Below are 16,225 nucleotides of genomic sequence, written 5' to 3'. Positions count from 1 at the left end.
AAAGTTGGTGAGATTCTGTCTCACAAACTAAAGCCAGGGCGCCGGAGGCTCCCGCCTGTCATCCCTGCTACTCAGGAGGCTGAGATCTGAGGATCAGGGTTCAGAACCAGCCCAGACAGGAAAGTCCATGAGACTCTTATCTCCAATAAACGACCAGAAAACCGACAGTGGCGCTGTAGCTCAAGTGGTAGAGCGCTCGCCTTGAGCTGAAGAGCTGAGGGACAGCACCCAGGCCCAGAGTTCCAGCCCCACCACTAAAAAAGGTTAAAGAGATTCCATCTTAGACAATGGCTGGGCGCCAGGGTGTACACCTGTAATCCCAGCTCCAGTGGAAACACAAAGTCTAAGTGGCACAGTGCTGGGAGTCAGAGAGTATCAATTGTATCCATTCCATTGCTGTAACAAAAAGATACCTAGTTACAATGGCTACAAAAATACAAAAGTTTATTAGGGCTTCATTCCTGTTCTGCAGGGAGGGGGGTGTCACCAGGCGCTGATCCAGGTCACCGCCCAGGGATTCAGGCTTGTTTCCATTTCTGGGTCTGGCTCAGTTCCCTGAGGTCTCCCCCCCCCCATCACTTCTCCACTTTGTGGAGGCCTTAGTCCAGGGCACAGCTGCAAGGGAGGCGGGCATTCTGTCTCATGGACACCCAGGGGGCCTGGAGGCCCCTGGTGGGGGGTGGGGGTGGGGGGAGGCTCAGGCCAGCACCGGGGCCCTGGGGTCCTCAGAAGGCCCAGCTCCTCGGGTGTAGGCAGGAAATGCTTCTCGTACCCTGAGTGAAGTGGGGTGGAGGCCTTGGGGGGCTTCCCGACGGGCAGGGGCTCCACCTCTTCCACCTCCAGGATGGGCAAGTCCTGGGGGGGCTGCGGCTGGAACACCTCCTGGAGGGAGAGGCTGCTGCAACCCCGCCTCCCCCAGGATCCCCGTAACCACCCCGTACCCCCCTTCCCTGACAAGACTCTGGCAGCCCACCTTCTTGCTTACCTCTATGGGGCCTTGGCTAGAATGGCTGTTGGCAGGATCTGGAACCTTCTCCCAGACCCACTGGGGCAATATCTTGTGTCGCAGGTGGAGGCACCTGCTGGGGAGGTGAGAGTCAGGGCCCCAGAAGACACCCCGAGATCCCAGACCATCAGCTCAGACGATGCCCACACACACACCTGCACAGACAGACAGACAGACTGACGGACAGACAGCCTCACCTACTGGAGGCGGCCAGGCTCAGGCCGCAGCCCAACAGGAGCAAAGCCCACAGGGAGAGGACGCTGGGCAGCACTTTCCACTTCAGGGTGTTATCTGCTGGGGCGGGAGGGGGGAGGGCTGCACAGCAGGAAGGGAGGGGGTGACCCGTGGGAAGTGGGTGTGGCTTGTGGGTGGGCGGGGCTAGGGTGATGACTTGGAACGGGGCGGGATTTGTGAATGGATGTGACTAAGGCGAAGGCAATCTTCGAGGGGCGTGGCTATGGGTGGGTGTGGCCACAGTGAGAACTCACGAAGGGGCGTGGTCTGCTAACGGGAGGGGCTAAGAGTACAATCATCTTGGGTCAGGGCGGGGCTTTGAGGGGTGTGGCCAAGTGAGAGGAACCCACCTCTGGGCTGGGGAAGGGGCGTGGCTGCTGGTGGGCGGAGCTAAATAGGATGAATCTTGGAATGGGGCGGGGTTTGTGCGCAGAAGGAATTGTGCGTAGGGGCGTGGCTTGTCAGTGGGGGTGGGGACTCTTGGGAAGGAGCCGGACTACAGGTGAGGCAATCTGGGGAGGGCGTGGCTTGTGGGACCTGGTGGGGGCGTGGCTCGCGGGCGGGGCCGAGGGTGGGGAAATCTTGAAGGTGTTCAAGGGCAGAGATGGAGCCAGACTCACTGCCACACAAAACCCGCAGCATGGAAAGGAAATTCCGGCGAGGCAGGCTGGGAGGCAGTGTTCAGCAAGCTGGAGGCCCTGGCCTCCGTCTCCAGCGCAGCCATCCAAACGGATGCACCCTGCGGCCCTCCAAGGGAGCCCACAGTCCCTCCCCAGCCTCTCTACCTGGCAGGTGAAGGCGGAAGCTGGGCCCAGGTGGGCCCTGTCCGCCGCTGGTGGATGCGGTCACCCACAGCTCGCAGGGACCCGAGGGAAGGTCAGGAAGAGTGACAGTCTGGATGCTGCTGCTCACTGAAGGACACAAGCAGAGAGGAGGGGGAATGTGCTGAAATCCTGCCACAGGGCCTTTGCCCCTCTTGGCCACTGGCACTGCGCTCAGAGTCTTCATTTTGAATGGCCCAATGGGAGTCCATCCACTCACAGCCAAGAGAGCCACTGCGTTCTGGGGAACGTTCTGTGGCTCCTGAGGCCTGAGGGAGGCAAGGGTCAGCCGGTGGGGTCCGCGGGTGGGGTCCGCGGGTGGGCTGGGCAGCGCTTACCGTTCCTGCAGAAGGGGGTGCTGGTCCGGCTCTGCACACACAAGGTGTAATGGGTGAGGTGACCCCGGAGCAGGGATCTCGGGACCTCTCCCCATGCTACAGCGGGGATCCCCGGGGGGTCATCTCGGAGCCGCCAAAGTGCGGGGCCCACTCGCGGTGCTGGAGGGAAGAGCTGGGTCAGTCAGGTTCTGCCTGAGTTCTAGAGCCCCCTTCCTCTCCCCCAGCCCATCCTCCAAACCCTGCTTACCTCGTTCCTCTCTGAACCCCCAGACTGCAGGGGCCGGGGCCAAGCCCACTGGGGAGACAGCTGTCACCCTGATCTGGTAGGGGACCCCTCCTTCGAACTCCCCTGCTTGGTGGAGAAAGGCAAAACCTCTCAGAGACGAACCCCAGCCCCCCATTGGTCACTTCCTGCAAGCCCAGGTCCCCAGCAGGACACCCCGGACAAAGCTTGGGGTGTGTAAGTCATTTATTTCCAGGTTGGAGGTGACCCCTGGAAAAAGCAGTACAGTTAAGCAATGAGTCAGGGAGGGGCTGGGAAGGCGGCTCAGTGGTACAGTGCCCGCCTGGCCTGGCATGCACGAAGCCCTGGGTTCCATTCCTCAGCACCACAGACACAGAAAGAGCTGGAAGTGGCGCTGTGGCTGAAGTGGTAGAGCGCTAGCCTTGAGCAGAAGAAGCTCAGGGACAGCGCCCAGGCCATGAGTTCAAGCCCCAGGATTGACCAAAAGAATTTTAAAACAGAGAGAGAGAGGAAAAAAGAAAGAAATTAAGATTTTATGGACCCCCCATACTTGCTCTTATTTATTCCTTTTATTTATTTACTTATTTTTTTGTCAGCCATGGGCTTGAACTCTGGGCCTGGGCGCTGTCCCTCAGCTCTTCAGCTCAAGGCTAGCGCTCTACCACTTGAGCCACAGCTCCACTTCCAGCAGTGCTGAGGAATCGAACCAGGGCCTCATGCATGAAAGGCAAGCGCTCTACCACTGGGCCACCTTCCCAGCCCCCAGTTCTGGTTTCTGGTTTTCTGGTGGTTTATTGGAGATAAGAGTCTCATGGACTTTTCTGCTCCGGCTGGTTTGAACCATGATCCTCAGATCTCAGCCTCTTAAGTAGTTAGGATTACAGGTGTGAGCCACCAGCACCTGGCTTATTATTTGTGTGTGTGTGCCAATCCTGGGCCTTGAACTCATAGTATGAGTGCTGAACTTGATTGGGTTTAAAAAAAAAATATTCAAGCTGGGCACCGGTGGCTCATGCCTGTCATCCTAGCTACTCAGGGGGCTGAGATCTGGGATTGCGGTTCAAAGCCAGCCCAGGCAGCAAAGTCTGTGAGACTCATCGCCAATGAACCATCAAAAAACCAAAAATGGTGCTGTGGTTCAAGTGATAGAGCACTAATTACTCTTGGACTGAAGAGCTGAGGGACAGCGCGTAGGCCCAGAGTTCGAAACCCACGACTGTCCAAAAAAAAAAAAAATCATTTTTTGCTCTCGCACTCCATCACAGCTCCATTTCAGGTTTTCCATTTGTGGTTCACTGGAAATAAGACTTGCACGGACTTTCCTACCACGCAGGGCTGGCTTCAAATTGCCATCCTCAGATCTCAGCCTCCCGAGTAGCTGAGATTACAGGAGGGAGCCACCCAGCCCCAGCTTTCACGTCACACTTAGAACCCACTCTGACTTCCTGTGGCACCTTGTGATCAGCCCCTCTGTCCTGGGGTCCCACCACGGTCCCCTGCCAGCATAGAGCCAGCGTCATGGGCTCCCGTCTCCAAACCATGAGCAGAGCAAACCTCTGTTCTTTATACTCAATGCCTCGGGCATTTTGTTACAGCAATGGGAAGTGGACTAAGGCCCTCCTGGAGGTACCAAGGCCTCACCTGGCAGCACAGCGCTGCGGTTCCTGGGGGAGCACCGGATCCAGCTGAGGGTCTCCTGAGGGTCACCGTCTCTTGTCCAGTCCACCACAAACTCAGACACCTCCCCGGTTCCCGGTTCCCAGGTCACCAGTAGCTCCATGCCCCCGGCAAGGCCTCTGACCTGCACGCCACGAGGGGCAGACTCCGGAGCTAGAAGGGAGGGAGGGAAAAGCCTCGGCGCGGTGCCCTTCCGCCCTCCTGGGCACAGGGAGTTCATGATCTTTTTTTTTTTGTATGTATGTGCCAGTGCCAGGACTTGAACTCAGAGCCTGGGTGCTGTCCCTGAGCTTTTTATGCTCAAGGCTAGCACTCTACCACTCTGAGCCACAGTGCTACTTTTCATTTTCTGATAGTTCATTGGACATCAGAGTCTCACGGACGTTTCCTGCCCAGGCTGGCTTTGAACTGTGATCCTCATATCTCAACCTCCCTGAGTAGCTGAGACTGCAGGCGTGAGCTACCAGCCCCTGGCTGAGGTTTCTAACTTACCCAAGCAGAGCAAAGAGAGATTGGTGAGCGGTGCCCAGGGAATGGCATTGTCAGCAGACACCGATGCCCACTCTGCCCGGGTGGGGATGAGGAAATGACAACAGGAGACGCCTTCCTCCCTCACACTCTTCTCTGCAAGCCAGAACCAGGCCGTGTAGCTCACCTGGGCACACAGGCCAGAGGCCTGATGACGGAGAGAAGGAAGAGGTTAATGTCTCCTCCATAAACCAGACCTCAACCGGGCATCTTGGTGAGGTCCGATTTTCTAGATCTTAATTTGTTTCCCATCTGCTTGATGAAATTACTAAGAAGGGGGGGGGGACTGGGAAGGTGACTCAGTGGTAGAGCGCTTGCCTTGCATGCATGAGGCCTGGGTTCTATTCCTCAGTACTACATACACAGAAAAAGCCAGAAGTGGCGCTGTGGCTCAAGTGGTAGAGCGCTAGCCTTGAGCTGAAGAGCTGAGGGACAGCGCCCAGGCCCAGAGTTCAAGCCCCAAGACAGAAGAAGAAGAAGAAGAAGAGGAGGAGGAGGAGGGAAGAGAGACAGAGAGACAGAGAGACAGAGAGACAGAGAGAGAGAGAGAGAGAGAGAGAGAGAGAGAGAGAGAGAGAGAGAGAGAGAGTTCTGTGTTAAAAGCCCTCACCATGTTTATGGATTCAGGGTTTTCTCCTTAAGTGCTGCGGATGTTTTGCTTTATGAGTTTGAAGCCATGTTATTGGGTGCATACAGATTTATGACTCTTGTGTCATCCCGGGAACTGAATCTTTTGTCCTTATGTAGCAAATCTTATTTCCTTTTCTACCTAATGCTATAATTAGAACACTAAGCTAGGCATCGGTGGCTCCAGCCTGTAATCCTGACTACTCAGAAGGCTGAGATCTGAGGATCCTGGTTCAAACCTGTCCTCTCCCTCCCTCCTGCCTCCCTCCCTCCCTCCCTTCCCCTCCCCCTCTGTCATGGGCTTGGACTCAGGTCATGGATGCTGTCCCCTGAGCTCTTTTGCTCTACCACTTTGAGCTACAGCTCCATTTCTGGTTTTCTAGTAGTTCATTGGAGATAAGGGTTTCTCAGACTTTCTTGCCCGGGGTGGCTTTGAACCTTGATCCTCAGATCTTAGTCACCAGAGTAGCTAGGATTACAAGCGTGAGCCATCAGTGCCTGGCTTCATTTTTTTTTTTTCCTCCCATAACATTTATTAACATACTAAATAAACATGGAAGCAGGAGATGTTTCTCAGTGGTAGGGCTGTTGTTGATTATATACAATGATCTGGATGGGATCACAGGATCACAGCATTAAGTAGATACATTGATAAATAAATAAACAAGGAGGATATAAGAGTGTCACAGACTTTCCTGCCTGGACTGGCTTGGAACTGCGATCCTCAGACCTCGGCATCCTGAGTGGCTGGGATGGCAGGCGTGAGCCACCTGCGCCTGGAACGGTCTTATTTCTAGCATTGTTACTTGGGGTTTTTCCAGTTTACCTTCCACAGAAGCAGGAGCTCCTCCTGGGCACCCCAAGTCTGGCAGAAATTCCCTGATACCCACACATCATCTGGCCCTAGCAAACCAGGTGAGAGGAAGGAGCAGATGAGAGAAGCCGTGATTGGCCAGGTTTTCCAGGAGGGGCGGGGCGAGGGCGGGGCGTCCCCAGAGGGTGGATATGTGGGCGGGGCTTCCCCAGAGGGCGGGGCTCACCAGAGGGCGGGGTCTGGAAGGAGAGGGCGGGGCTCCACTCGCCCCACAGATCTTCCGCTTCCTCCACGCGGCAGCGGCCGGACACATTGTAGCTGGTGGCAGGTTCAAGATCCTGAATCTCAACAGGGCTCATCGGAATGGTCTTTAGTTCAGGCTGCAGCTGAGAGACAAGATGGGAGGGGTGGGGCTAAGGGAAACTTTATTTTTAAAATTTTATTTGTTGTTGGTCCTGGGGCTTGAACTCTGGGCCTGGGCGCTGTCCTGGAGCTCTCTGTGCTCAAAGCTGGCGCTCTACCACTTGAGCCACAGCTCTACTTTCTGCTTTTTTTGCTAATCCGTGGGAGATAAGAATCTTCGAGGGCTGGGAAGGTGGCTCAGTGGTAGAGCGCTTGCCTCACATGCATGAGGCCTTGGGTTCGATTCCTCAGCACCACATAAGCAGAAAAAGTCAGAAGTGGCGCTGTGGCTCAAGTGGTAGAGCGCTAGCCTTGAGCCGAAGAGCTGAGGGACAGCGCCCAGGCCCAGAGTTCAAGACCCATGACCCACCAAAAAAAAAAAAAAAAAAAAAAAAGAATATTTGAGACTTTCCTACCCCAGCTGGCTTTGAACCAGGATCCTCACGCATAGCTCAGCCACCTGAGGAGCTGGGATTACAGGTGTGAGCAAAGAGACTCATCAGCTTGCGAGCCCAGCCTTGCTTGGGATGAGATGAGAGAGAGAGAGAGAGAGAGAGAGAGAGTGTGTGTGTGTGTGTGTGTGTGTGTGTGTCTTGCTGCTGACACTCACCAGGGTCCAACTGGCCTCCTGACACCTCCGGTAGCGGAACTGGCAGGTGAGAGGCTTGTGGGGGGGCCACCGCGGGGGTGCCCACTGCAGAGAGGCCTCCAGGGGTGGGTGCTCTGAAAACTCCACATCGGGCTGGAGGCGGAGGGCATCGGGTCTCACTGCGGGAGGGTGGGCCAGGGCACACTGAGGAGGGGGAAGGGGACCCCCCAGGACCATGTCCCACAGCACCCCCAAACTTCCTGGCACATTACTTTGTGTTTCTAGGTTCACTGAGACTTGGGGCCAGAGAGGTCGGTCTGCCTGGGTTCCCCAGACGAGGAGTCTGTCGGCCGTGGTGAGGTGTCCCCGGGGAATGGTCACCCAGTGCTGCCCAGAGGGCACTGCCACCTTCCGGATTCTGTGAGAATGGCTGTGGGGACGGATGCAAGGGAAGGACCCACGCCGGCCTGGGCCAAGGCGCATGACACCCACACGCACCCACCTGAGGCCCGCACTGTTGGGGCGCGAAGCCCCCCTAGGCTGGCCACTGTCCCTCAGTTTTTGGTTTTGTTTTTTTTTTCACTCAGGGCTGGTGCTCTACCACTTGGAGCCACGGTGCCATTTCCGGCTAGTTAATTGGAGATAAAAGTCTCCTGGACTTTCCTACCTGGGCTGGCTTTGAACCGTGATCCTTAGATCTCAGCCTCCTGAGTAGCTAGGATGACAGGCGTGAGCCACTGCACCCGGCTCACTTCATATTCTTAAACATTTCCTTCTTGTCATGTTCTTAAGTGCTTGAACCCCCAGAACGAACCCTAAAACTAAATACTGTTATTTGTGCAATGTATTTATTTGGAGACCGGGTCTTGCTCCTTAGCTCCAGGCTGACCTTGAACTGGCAATCCTCTTGTCCCAGCCTCCAGTGAGCTAGGCTGCCAGGTGTGCAAGAGATCACCCCTCCAAGATTGTAGATTAAGAGGGGCACACAGACAGGTGTCTGTGGCTCACGCCTGACATCCCAGCTACTCAGGAAGCTGAGATGTGAGGATCGTGGTTCAAAGCCAGCCTGGCAGGAAAAATCCGTGAGATTCTTTTTTTTTTTTTTTTTGTCGGTCGTGGGGCTTGAACTCTGGGCCTGGGCGCTGTCTCTCAGCTCTTCAGTTCAAGGAGAGCGCTCTACCACTTGAGCCACAGCGCCACTTCCGGTTTTCTGGTGGTTTATTGGAGTTAGGAGTCTCAAGGTCTCTCCTGCTTGGGCTGGCTTTGAACCGCGATCCTCAGATCTCAGCCTCCTGAGTACCTAGGATGACAGGCATGAGCCACCAGCGCCTGGCTAATCTGTGAGATTCTTATCTCCAACAAAGCCACAAGTGAACTGGCAGTGGCCCGTGGCTCAAGTGGTAGAGCGCTCGCTTTGAGTCAAAGAGCTGAGAGACAGAGTTCAAGCCCCACAACTGTCAAAAACACAGGGGTGGGGGGGACAGGGAGGAAAGGAGGGGAACCTAGAGTAGGGGAGTTGGACTTGAGGAAGGGGGGAGGGGGGTAAGCAGGACCTAGGACAAACTGGAATTCAAGTGCCTCAGTTTCCCCAAAACACCCCAGGAGTACTCACTATTTCTGGCTCTGGAGGTGAAGCGCAGAAGGGCTCCCCACGTCCCCACGAGGCTCCCAGGAGCAGTGCAGGTCCCCCGAGGGGCCAACTGTGTAACACTGCAGGGGCCCCGTCCTGCCTGCAGAGGGGCCCAAGCAAGGGGCTCACACCCTTCCCCCCACCGCCGCCTGTGCACCCCAACTTTCCTAAGCTGACGGCTGGGAGCACAGGCCTGGCCCAGACAGGCAAGCGTCCTACCCCCGAATCGCATCCCCACCCCACTTCCACTTTCCCGGGCTTCCAACGATTGCCCTACGCTGGGGGGGGGGTCCCTGAAAGAAATGAGGAGCAGGAAGGGGTGCCGGGCTCCCGGGTCCAGCTCCAGGCTGGCGGAGGGGGGGGCGGGTAAAACGAGTCATCTTCGCTTCTGCCAGCCACATCCTGTTATCGCCCCGAGGGTTCACCCCCGCCCGGGCGCCCCGCGCCGCGCCCTGCGCCCCGCTCCCGGCTCCCGGGGCGCCAGCGCGCACGCGCGTCACCAAGTGCCACCCAAGTGTCACCACTCACCCTGGGGCCGCGTCCCTCGGCACAGCACAAAAACCGCCACCGGCAGCAGCGCCAGCTTCGGCCACGGCCAGAAGGGGACGGCAGGGGTCCCCCGCATGGCTCCCCGGGGACCCCGTGAGGCTCCGCCCGGCGTGGCCTGGCCCCTGGAGCGCGAGTCCCCGACGCAGGGGAGGCGGGGACGGGAAGCGCAGCCGCCGCCGCCCCCGCCCCCCCCGCGTCCCCGCCCCTTCCCCAGCGGGGAAACCCCATCACAGCGCCAGAGAGCGTCGATGGGGGCATGCACCCCGCCCCCCAAGATCTGCTTCCCCTTCCCCTGCTCACTCGGCCCAATGACACACAACTCGCTCTGCAAGTAACTTTTATTATTGGGGTTCGGGGAAGTGGGGTACGGGGACTCTGGTGCTGTCCTTCGGGTGCCCAGTGGGGGGTTGGGGTGGGGTGTGGAGGGGGACATAGATGTCATTAGGGCTGGCCAAGGGAAAGTGGCCATAATCCATAATGGGGGGGAGGGGGAAGATAGGCAGTAGGTCTGGAGGTGGCTAATTTGGGAAGAGTCGGGACACAGATGTACCCCGCAGGTGTGGGGGATCCTGGGGTTCAGGCTGGGATCTTGGGGCCCAGGGTCAGGCCAGGCTGGTCAGGGATCATGGCTGGATAGGGGGAGGGGGTTCAGGAGAGAATGAACCCCCCCCCAGCCCAGAGCTCCTGGACCCTGCCATTGTGGATGGAGTAATGCCATCGGGTGGGTGCCCGCACCCCCAGCCTAGCAGAGGCTGCTGATGTCACTTTTGCTGCAACCCCACTTGCAGCAGTTGCTTGAGAGGCCGGTCAGGACATCCCGGCCGCCCCGTGGAGGCCCGGGGGGGCCCTGCCAGCTTGGCCGGCCTTCATCAAAGGCCTGGTGGGGCTTGGTGAGGGACAGCCATTCGCTGGAGCCCACGGCCTCGTCCCTCTCGCCCGCCAGGCTCTCTGCGTCTGAGAACACCTCTCCTGCCAAGGAAAGAAGAACCACAGGGCTAGGGGTTCCCTGGGCTCAGCCCCAGGAGACCGTCTCCAGTCCACAAGGGATCTGCCGGGGCTTGGGATCCCGTCTTGTGAACTCCAGGAGTGAATTCTGCTCAGGGGAGCTGGGGCTCAAGCGGTAAAGGCCCACCATGAGCAAACAAAAGAAAAACCACAGAGACAGCATGCAGGCTGTGAGTTCAAACCCTAGGATGGTGCACACGCACACGCACACACACACGCATGCACACGCGCGCGCACACACACGCGCGCACACACACACACACAGTGATCACGGTTGTTGAATTCTTACCGTTTGCCAAGTGCTATTTTACATGCACAAATGATGTCCCTTCTCCCAAGGACCACCCCAGGATCTGCTGTTCACGGGTCACCTACTTACCAAAGAGGGGCGTGGCTCCTGAGGGAACCGTGGGGGTATACATAGCCAAGGCTGCAGCTTTTACAGTCTTTCATGTCCATTTACCCACCCATCATCCATCCACCTTCCAGCCAGCCAGCCGTCCTCCCTCCATCTACCCATCCATCCATCCATCCATCCATCCATCCATCCATCTTCCTCCATCTTCCATAGTCTTTCCTCCATCCCTCCATCCCCCCATCTTTCCTTCCTCCATCTCTGCCATCTCTCCATCATCATCATCATCTTCATGGTGAGTATTCTTTTCCCAGGCCTTCTCCTCTGGGGAAACTCCATTTCCTGCCCTCCCCTATCAGTGGTCCTTCTGGACCCCATGGACCCCAGCTGTATCTGTTGAGACTTCACGGGTGCATTGGAGTACCCTGCAGTGCTCACCACAGGGGTGGATGCGGTGGCTCAGTGAGGGGAAGTCTGATGTCAGGGAGATCGCACACCAGCTGTCCAAATCCTGCCTTCATTCTACCTCTGTGTGTGTGTGTGTGTGTGTGTGTGTGTGTGTGAGAGAGAGAGAGAGAGAGAGAGAGAGAGAGAGAGTGCTGGGACTTGAGCTCAGGGCACAGGCGCTACCCATTAGCTTTTTAACCACTCAAGCCACAGCTTCCCTTCTGGCTTTTTGCTGGACATAATCTCAAGCCAGGCACTGGTGGCTTACACCTGTCAGCTACTCAGGAGGCTGAGATCTGAGGAGCGCAGACTCCTGAGACTCCAATGAACCACCAGAAAACCAGAAGTGGTGCTGTGGCTCAAGTGGTAGAGCGCTTGTCTTGAACTGAAGAGCTGAGGGACAGCGCCCAGGCCTAGAGTTCAAGCCCCAAGACCTACCAAAAATACAAATAAAAAATGTGTCTCACAGACTTCCCTGCCCGGGCTGGCTTCGAACCTAGATCTCAGTCTCTCGAGTAGCTAGGATTTTACAGGCGTGAGCCAAAGAAGTCAGTTTTTCCATTTTGGAATCTGGCAGCTCAGCAGCCATGAAGGTGGTGGGCAGACACGCTACCTCTCCGTCCCCTCCCTGAGCCCCTGTCCCCGACTCCAGGGACCCACAGGTACGCCAGGCCCCCCGCCCCCCAAGGCTCACCCAGCAAGTCATGGGTCAGGAAGTCCCCGCGCCTCCACCGGGAACCCCCACAGGTAAAGATGACAGCTCGGATGAATTCTCGGCCACAGAGTTTCACCCCATAGGGCGCCGCTCGAGCCTCGGCCCCCCGCGCCAGGTCCCCAGCCAGCACCCAGCCCAGCAGCAGCAGCAGCAGCAGCAGCGAGCACTTGGCCATGTTGCACAGAGACACCTCGGGCGGGAAGATGGCTCAGCATCCCCCAGCTTTCAGGCCCCCCATTTATACCTCATGGCTCCCCCCACCCTGCCTGAAGGAAGACCGTGACCTCTCTTATCAACCTCCCAACAGAAGGGAGACGGGTATGACTCCCCTGCAACCCGACCTTTCACGGTCTTCCATCAAGAGATAACCTTTCGCCAGGGACGGCGGGTCAGGACTCAGCGCTCTGTCACCTTCCACACAAGGAGGCCACAAATCCCTCATTTATATTCTGCACCAAGAGTACAGACACCAGAAGCTCGAGAGGGCACAGCCAGACCCCTGGAAGACACAGGTACCCTATCTGGGTGTCGTGATGCACACCTGTAAGCCCAGCTACAGACCCAAGGGATCTGTTGAGCCCAGGAGTCCACAGTGAATCAATCTGGGCCATGCAACATCCTGTCTTCAAAGTACACCAGGGCTGGGCACCGTAGCTCATACCTATAATCCTAGCCACTCAGGAGGCTGAGAACTAGAGGCTTGCTAGTCAAAGCCAGCCTGGTCAGGAAAATCTGTGAGACTCCATTCTCAATTAGCTAGAGGCATGGTCCAAGTGGTAGAGCACCAGCCTTGAGCAAAAAAAGAAAAAGTTCAGGGACAGGGTCTAGCCCCTGAGTTCAAGCCCCAGAAAGAGGAAAAAAAGAAAAGGGTCATGTGCCGGTGGCTAACACTTGTCACCCTAGTTACTTAGGAGAATGAGCTCTGAGGATCAAGGTTCGGAGCCAGCCTGGGCAGAAAAGTTCTCGAGACTCTTATCTCCAATCAACCACCAAGAAGCCGGAAGTTGAGCTGTGGCTCAAGGGTTAGAGCACTAGCCTTGAGGAAAAGAGTTCAGGGACAAGGCTGGGAAGGTGGCTCAGTGGTAGAGTGCTTGCCTAGCACACACGAAGCCTTGGGTTCGATTGCTGAGTACCACAAACACAGAAAAAGCCGGAAGTGGCGCTGTGGCTCAAGTGGTAGAGCCGCTAGCCTTGAACAAAAGCAGCTCAGTGACAGCGCCCAGGCCGAGTTCAAGCCTCAGGACTGGCAAAACAGACGCACAGGTTATCAAGGTCTCCAGGCAGCCCTGAGGGAAGCTGATACACTTGTGGGACTTGAACTGTGGGACTTGAACTCCAGGCCTGGGCGCTGTCCCTCAGCTCTTCAGCTCAAGATGAGCACTCTAGTACTTGAATCACAGCGCCACTTCCAGTTTTCTGGTGGTTCACTGGAGATAAGAGTCTCACAGACTTTCCTGCCCGGGCTGGCTTTGAACTGTGATTCTCAGATCTCAGCCTCCTGAGTCAAAGCTAGGATGACAGGCGTGAGCCACCAGCGTCTGGCCCGGCTACAGATATTCTTCTCTCGACCTTCTTTTGGACCCAGAGGGGTTCAGGTTATTGTCCAAGCTCACACAGGAACCAGGACTAAAGCCCAGTGAAGTCGAGCCCCGATTTCTGCTTCTCTATGAGGTCAAGAGACCTGTATGCATTTGCTGAGCACCAGCTCCCGCTGGGGATGACAGGAAAGGGCAGAGGCTGCCCGGGGGACCAGCGGTTAGTCATCAGTCCTTTGGAAGCAGCACAATCAGATGTGACCCCTGACTGCTGGAACATTGCCCTTGGTTGGTGACTCGCACTGAAGGGCACCCTGGCCAGGAGTTGGTGAGCCAGAAAAGGACAAAGGGACAGAGTTCGAATCCAATGAGAATGTGCCTAGAAGACATGACATTTAAGACACAAGAAACTTGGTGCTGGCACACTCACTGAAACTTCGTTATGCAGTGGAGGAAACCACAGCACAGAGAGCCCAAGTCACCACGCCGGAGAAGCATACACAGCAGGAAGGGGCAGAAATGTAGTTCACAGCAAAGTTCCTGTTGTTGCTCTGTGTGTGTGTGTGTGTGTGTGTGTGTGTGTTTGGCTTCCCATTGGAGCTGGGATGACCGGTACTTATGAGTTTCTTGAGAAAGTGTCTTGTAACCTTTTCTGTCCAGAGTGGTTGTAAATCGTGATCCTTCTGATCACACTCCTCCAGGGTAGCTGGGATTACAGACATGTGCCACCATGCCTGGCAAGACATCGGTATTTCTAAATACTGCAAGGTGCATCTCTGAAAAACCAATCAGCACACTTTCCTGTGTAATCACAATGCCATGTTTCATACCTAATGGAACTTGGTGTGTGTGTGTGGGGGGGTGTGCGCGCATGCGCGTGAGCGCACTCGGGCTTGAAATCAAGGCCTTGGGAGCTGTCCTTGAGGTTTTTTGCCCAAGGCTAGTGCTCTACCATTTGAGCCACAACTCCATTTCCAACTATTTTGGTGCTTCATCGGAGCTAAGGGTCTCATGAGCTTTCCTGCCTGGGTTGGCTTTGAACTGACATCCTCAGACCTCAGCTTCCTGAGATTAGGGGTGTGAACCACCAGAGCCTGGCTTGCTATTATTTATTCTAGGACACTTCCTGACTTCAGACAGGGACTTGTCAGGGTTGGGGCTCATCTGGGTGACGCAGACAGTCCGGAAGTGTGGCTGCTTTCCTTGCTGTGGAGGTCACATTCAGGCCCTGGTAAGTCCCCAGATGGGGGACCAGCTGCCGGCCAGACCACCCCTAGCCTGTGCCTGAACTGGGGAACCATTTCCCCTCTTCTATGTGGGGTGCTGTTCTACTTGATCCTTTGGGAGGATTTCTGTAGAATTATCTGGTCACTGTTACCTGTCTAGCTCATCTTTGGATGCTAAAATGCACCTTTCCTTTCTCCTTCACCTTTTATTTTTACCCAGATAGCCTAGTTAGCCCCCCCCTTCTTTCTGCTGGAGTTTGAACTCAGAACCTCTAGTTCTCGCTTCACTTGCTTGGCTGATGCTCTACCACTTGAGCCATATCTTCATCCTGGCTTTTTCCTAGCTATTTTTGGAGATAAGTGTCTCACAGTTTTTTCTGCCCAGGCTGGTTTTGAACCTTGAGCCTCCTGATCTCAGCTTCCTAGTTTTCTAGGATTATAGGTGTTAGCCTATATAACCTATAACCTATAACCTAGGCTAGCTTCGAACTCCTGGGTTCAATGGTCACCCTATCTCAGCCTCCAGAGCAACTGGGCCTCTGATGGGCATTGGCAGAGCTTGTGAGGTTGAGCACCTGTCAGCTCCGCGCGTCCTCACAATGTCAGACTCCAAAGGGACAAGCACCACCACCACAACCCAATCGCAAAGCTCCAACTGAAGCTGGAGGACTCAGGCCTCCCGCCGCCAGGCGCGGGCGCCCGGCCCGGGGCAACACTTGGATACTTGGTTCCTCACGGTGTGTGGGGGGGTGTCTTTCCCCGTTACCTTTTTTCCCCTGCTATTTCAAAGGCCTGGCGGCCGGGCCGGGGGCTCGCGCCTGTCATCCCAGCTCCTCAGGAGGCTGAGATCTGAGGATCGCGGTGCAAAGCCAGCCCGGGCAGCGAAGTCCGGGAGACTCTCATCTCCAATGAACCGCCAGAAAACCGGAAGTGGCGCAAGGGGTAGCGCGCTCACCTGGAGCAGCGGAGCTGGGTCGGGGACAGCCAGGCCCCGAGTTCAAGCCCCAGCAGGAACGACTAAGAGGCTCGCATTCCACTGTCCTTTATCTAGATGGTTCGGTGTGCGCGCGCCCCGTGGGGCCGTGTGCACGTCCCCGAGGAACAGGTGTCGGTCAGGAGGGGGGGCCGAGCCCCGGAGCGCAGCCCGCGCGCCCGGCCGACGCGGGGCGCTGACCTTTGCTTATCGCCCGCGCGGCCCGAGCTGATTAAGCCGCCGCCTCGGGGAGACCTTTCCCGGCGGCCGCGTGGCGGAGCCGCCGCACACCGCGGGGCCGGGGCCTGACCTTTCCGGGCCGCTGGGCGCGGAGCGGGGGGGAAGGTGGGGGTGACGCGGGTCCCGACCCCGCCGCGGCACCCCAGGCCCAAACTCCACCCGGGACGGCGGCGGGGCGGGGGAGGAGAGGGAGGTGTGCTCGTGACGTCACCGCGCTCCGGCCCGGCCGCTGACGTCACAGAGGGGGCAGTGCTGGCGTCGCCGCGTTCC

The 16,225-nt window shown here is 56.9% G+C and overlaps 2 protein-coding genes across 7 annotated transcripts; both read right to left on the bottom strand.

Moving 5' to 3' along the window:
- Positions 1–427: 427 nt before the first annotated feature.
- On the bottom strand, positions 428–9,590 carry Il27ra (interleukin 27 receptor subunit alpha). Of its 5 annotated transcripts, none has more exons than XM_070002134.1 (14): positions 9,439–9,590; positions 8,893–9,010; positions 7,553–7,710; positions 7,302–7,459; positions 6,516–6,675; positions 6,302–6,378; positions 4,813–4,996; positions 4,285–4,473; positions 2,647–2,751; positions 2,400–2,558; positions 2,026–2,151; positions 1,204–1,297; positions 986–1,082; positions 428–882 (listed from the first exon to the last, which is right to left on the bottom strand). In XM_070002134.1, exons 1-14 carry the CDS (start codon positions 9,533–9,535, stop codon positions 484–486), a joined length of 2,121 nt encoding a protein of 706 aa, XP_069858235.1. In that variant the 5' UTR covers positions 9,536–9,590; the 3' UTR covers positions 428–483. The 5 variants fall into 5 exon arrangements, with proteins under 5 accessions (XP_069858235.1, XP_069858236.1, XP_069858237.1 ...); XM_070002135.1 differs by having other exon boundaries at positions 986–1,079; XM_070002136.1 differs by having other exon boundaries at positions 2,647–2,748.
- A 224-nt stretch (positions 9,591–9,814) lies between these two features.
- Positions 9,815–16,146, bottom strand: Rln3 (relaxin 3). Of its 2 annotated transcripts, none has more exons than XM_070002133.1 (2): positions 11,961–12,156; positions 9,815–10,428 (listed from the first exon to the last, which is right to left on the bottom strand). In XM_070002133.1, exons 1-2 carry the CDS (start codon positions 12,154–12,156, stop codon positions 10,202–10,204), a joined length of 423 nt encoding a protein of 140 aa, XP_069858234.1. In that variant the 3' UTR covers positions 9,815–10,201. The 2 variants fall into 2 exon arrangements, 1 of the variants encoding a protein (XP_069858234.1); XR_011367859.1 differs by lacking the exon at positions 11,961–12,156 and adding an exon at positions 15,698–16,146 and having other exon boundaries at positions 10,372–10,428.
- Positions 16,147–16,225: the final 79 nt, after the last annotated feature.

This window comes from Dipodomys merriami, unplaced genomic scaffold (genome assembly GCF_024711535.1).
Source record: "Dipodomys merriami isolate MVZ:Mamm:240054 unplaced genomic scaffold, mDipMer1.0.p SCAF_6, whole genome shotgun sequence".
Taxonomy (NCBI): Eukaryota; Metazoa; Chordata; class Mammalia; order Rodentia; family Heteromyidae; genus Dipodomys; species Dipodomys merriami.
This window is presented reverse-complemented; position numbering and strand designations above follow the sequence as displayed.

Bases quoted from the DNA above. Each gene is read 5' to 3' on its own strand.
- Il27ra (XM_070002134.1), bottom strand. From the start codon at position 9,535: ATGCGGGGGACCCCTGCCGTCCCCTTCTGGCCGTGGCCGAAGCTGGCG. The intron at 7,711-8,892 runs GTGAGTACTCCT...CCGTCCCCACAG, and splicing joins CACCTCCAGAGCCAGAAATA to CCATTCTCACAGAATCCGGA. The intron at 6,676-7,301 runs GTGAGTGTCAGC...CTTGTCTCTCAG, and splicing joins AGGAGGCCAGTTGGACCCTG to CTGCAGCCTGAACTAAAGAC.
- Rln3 (XM_070002133.1), bottom strand. From the start codon at position 12,156: ATGGCCAAGTGCTCGCTGCTGCTGCTGCTGCTGCTGCTGGGCTGGGTG. The intron at 10,429-11,960 runs GTGAGCCTTGGG...TTTCCTTGGCAG, and splicing joins CCTGACCCATGACTTGCTGG to GAGAGGTGTTCTCAGACGCA.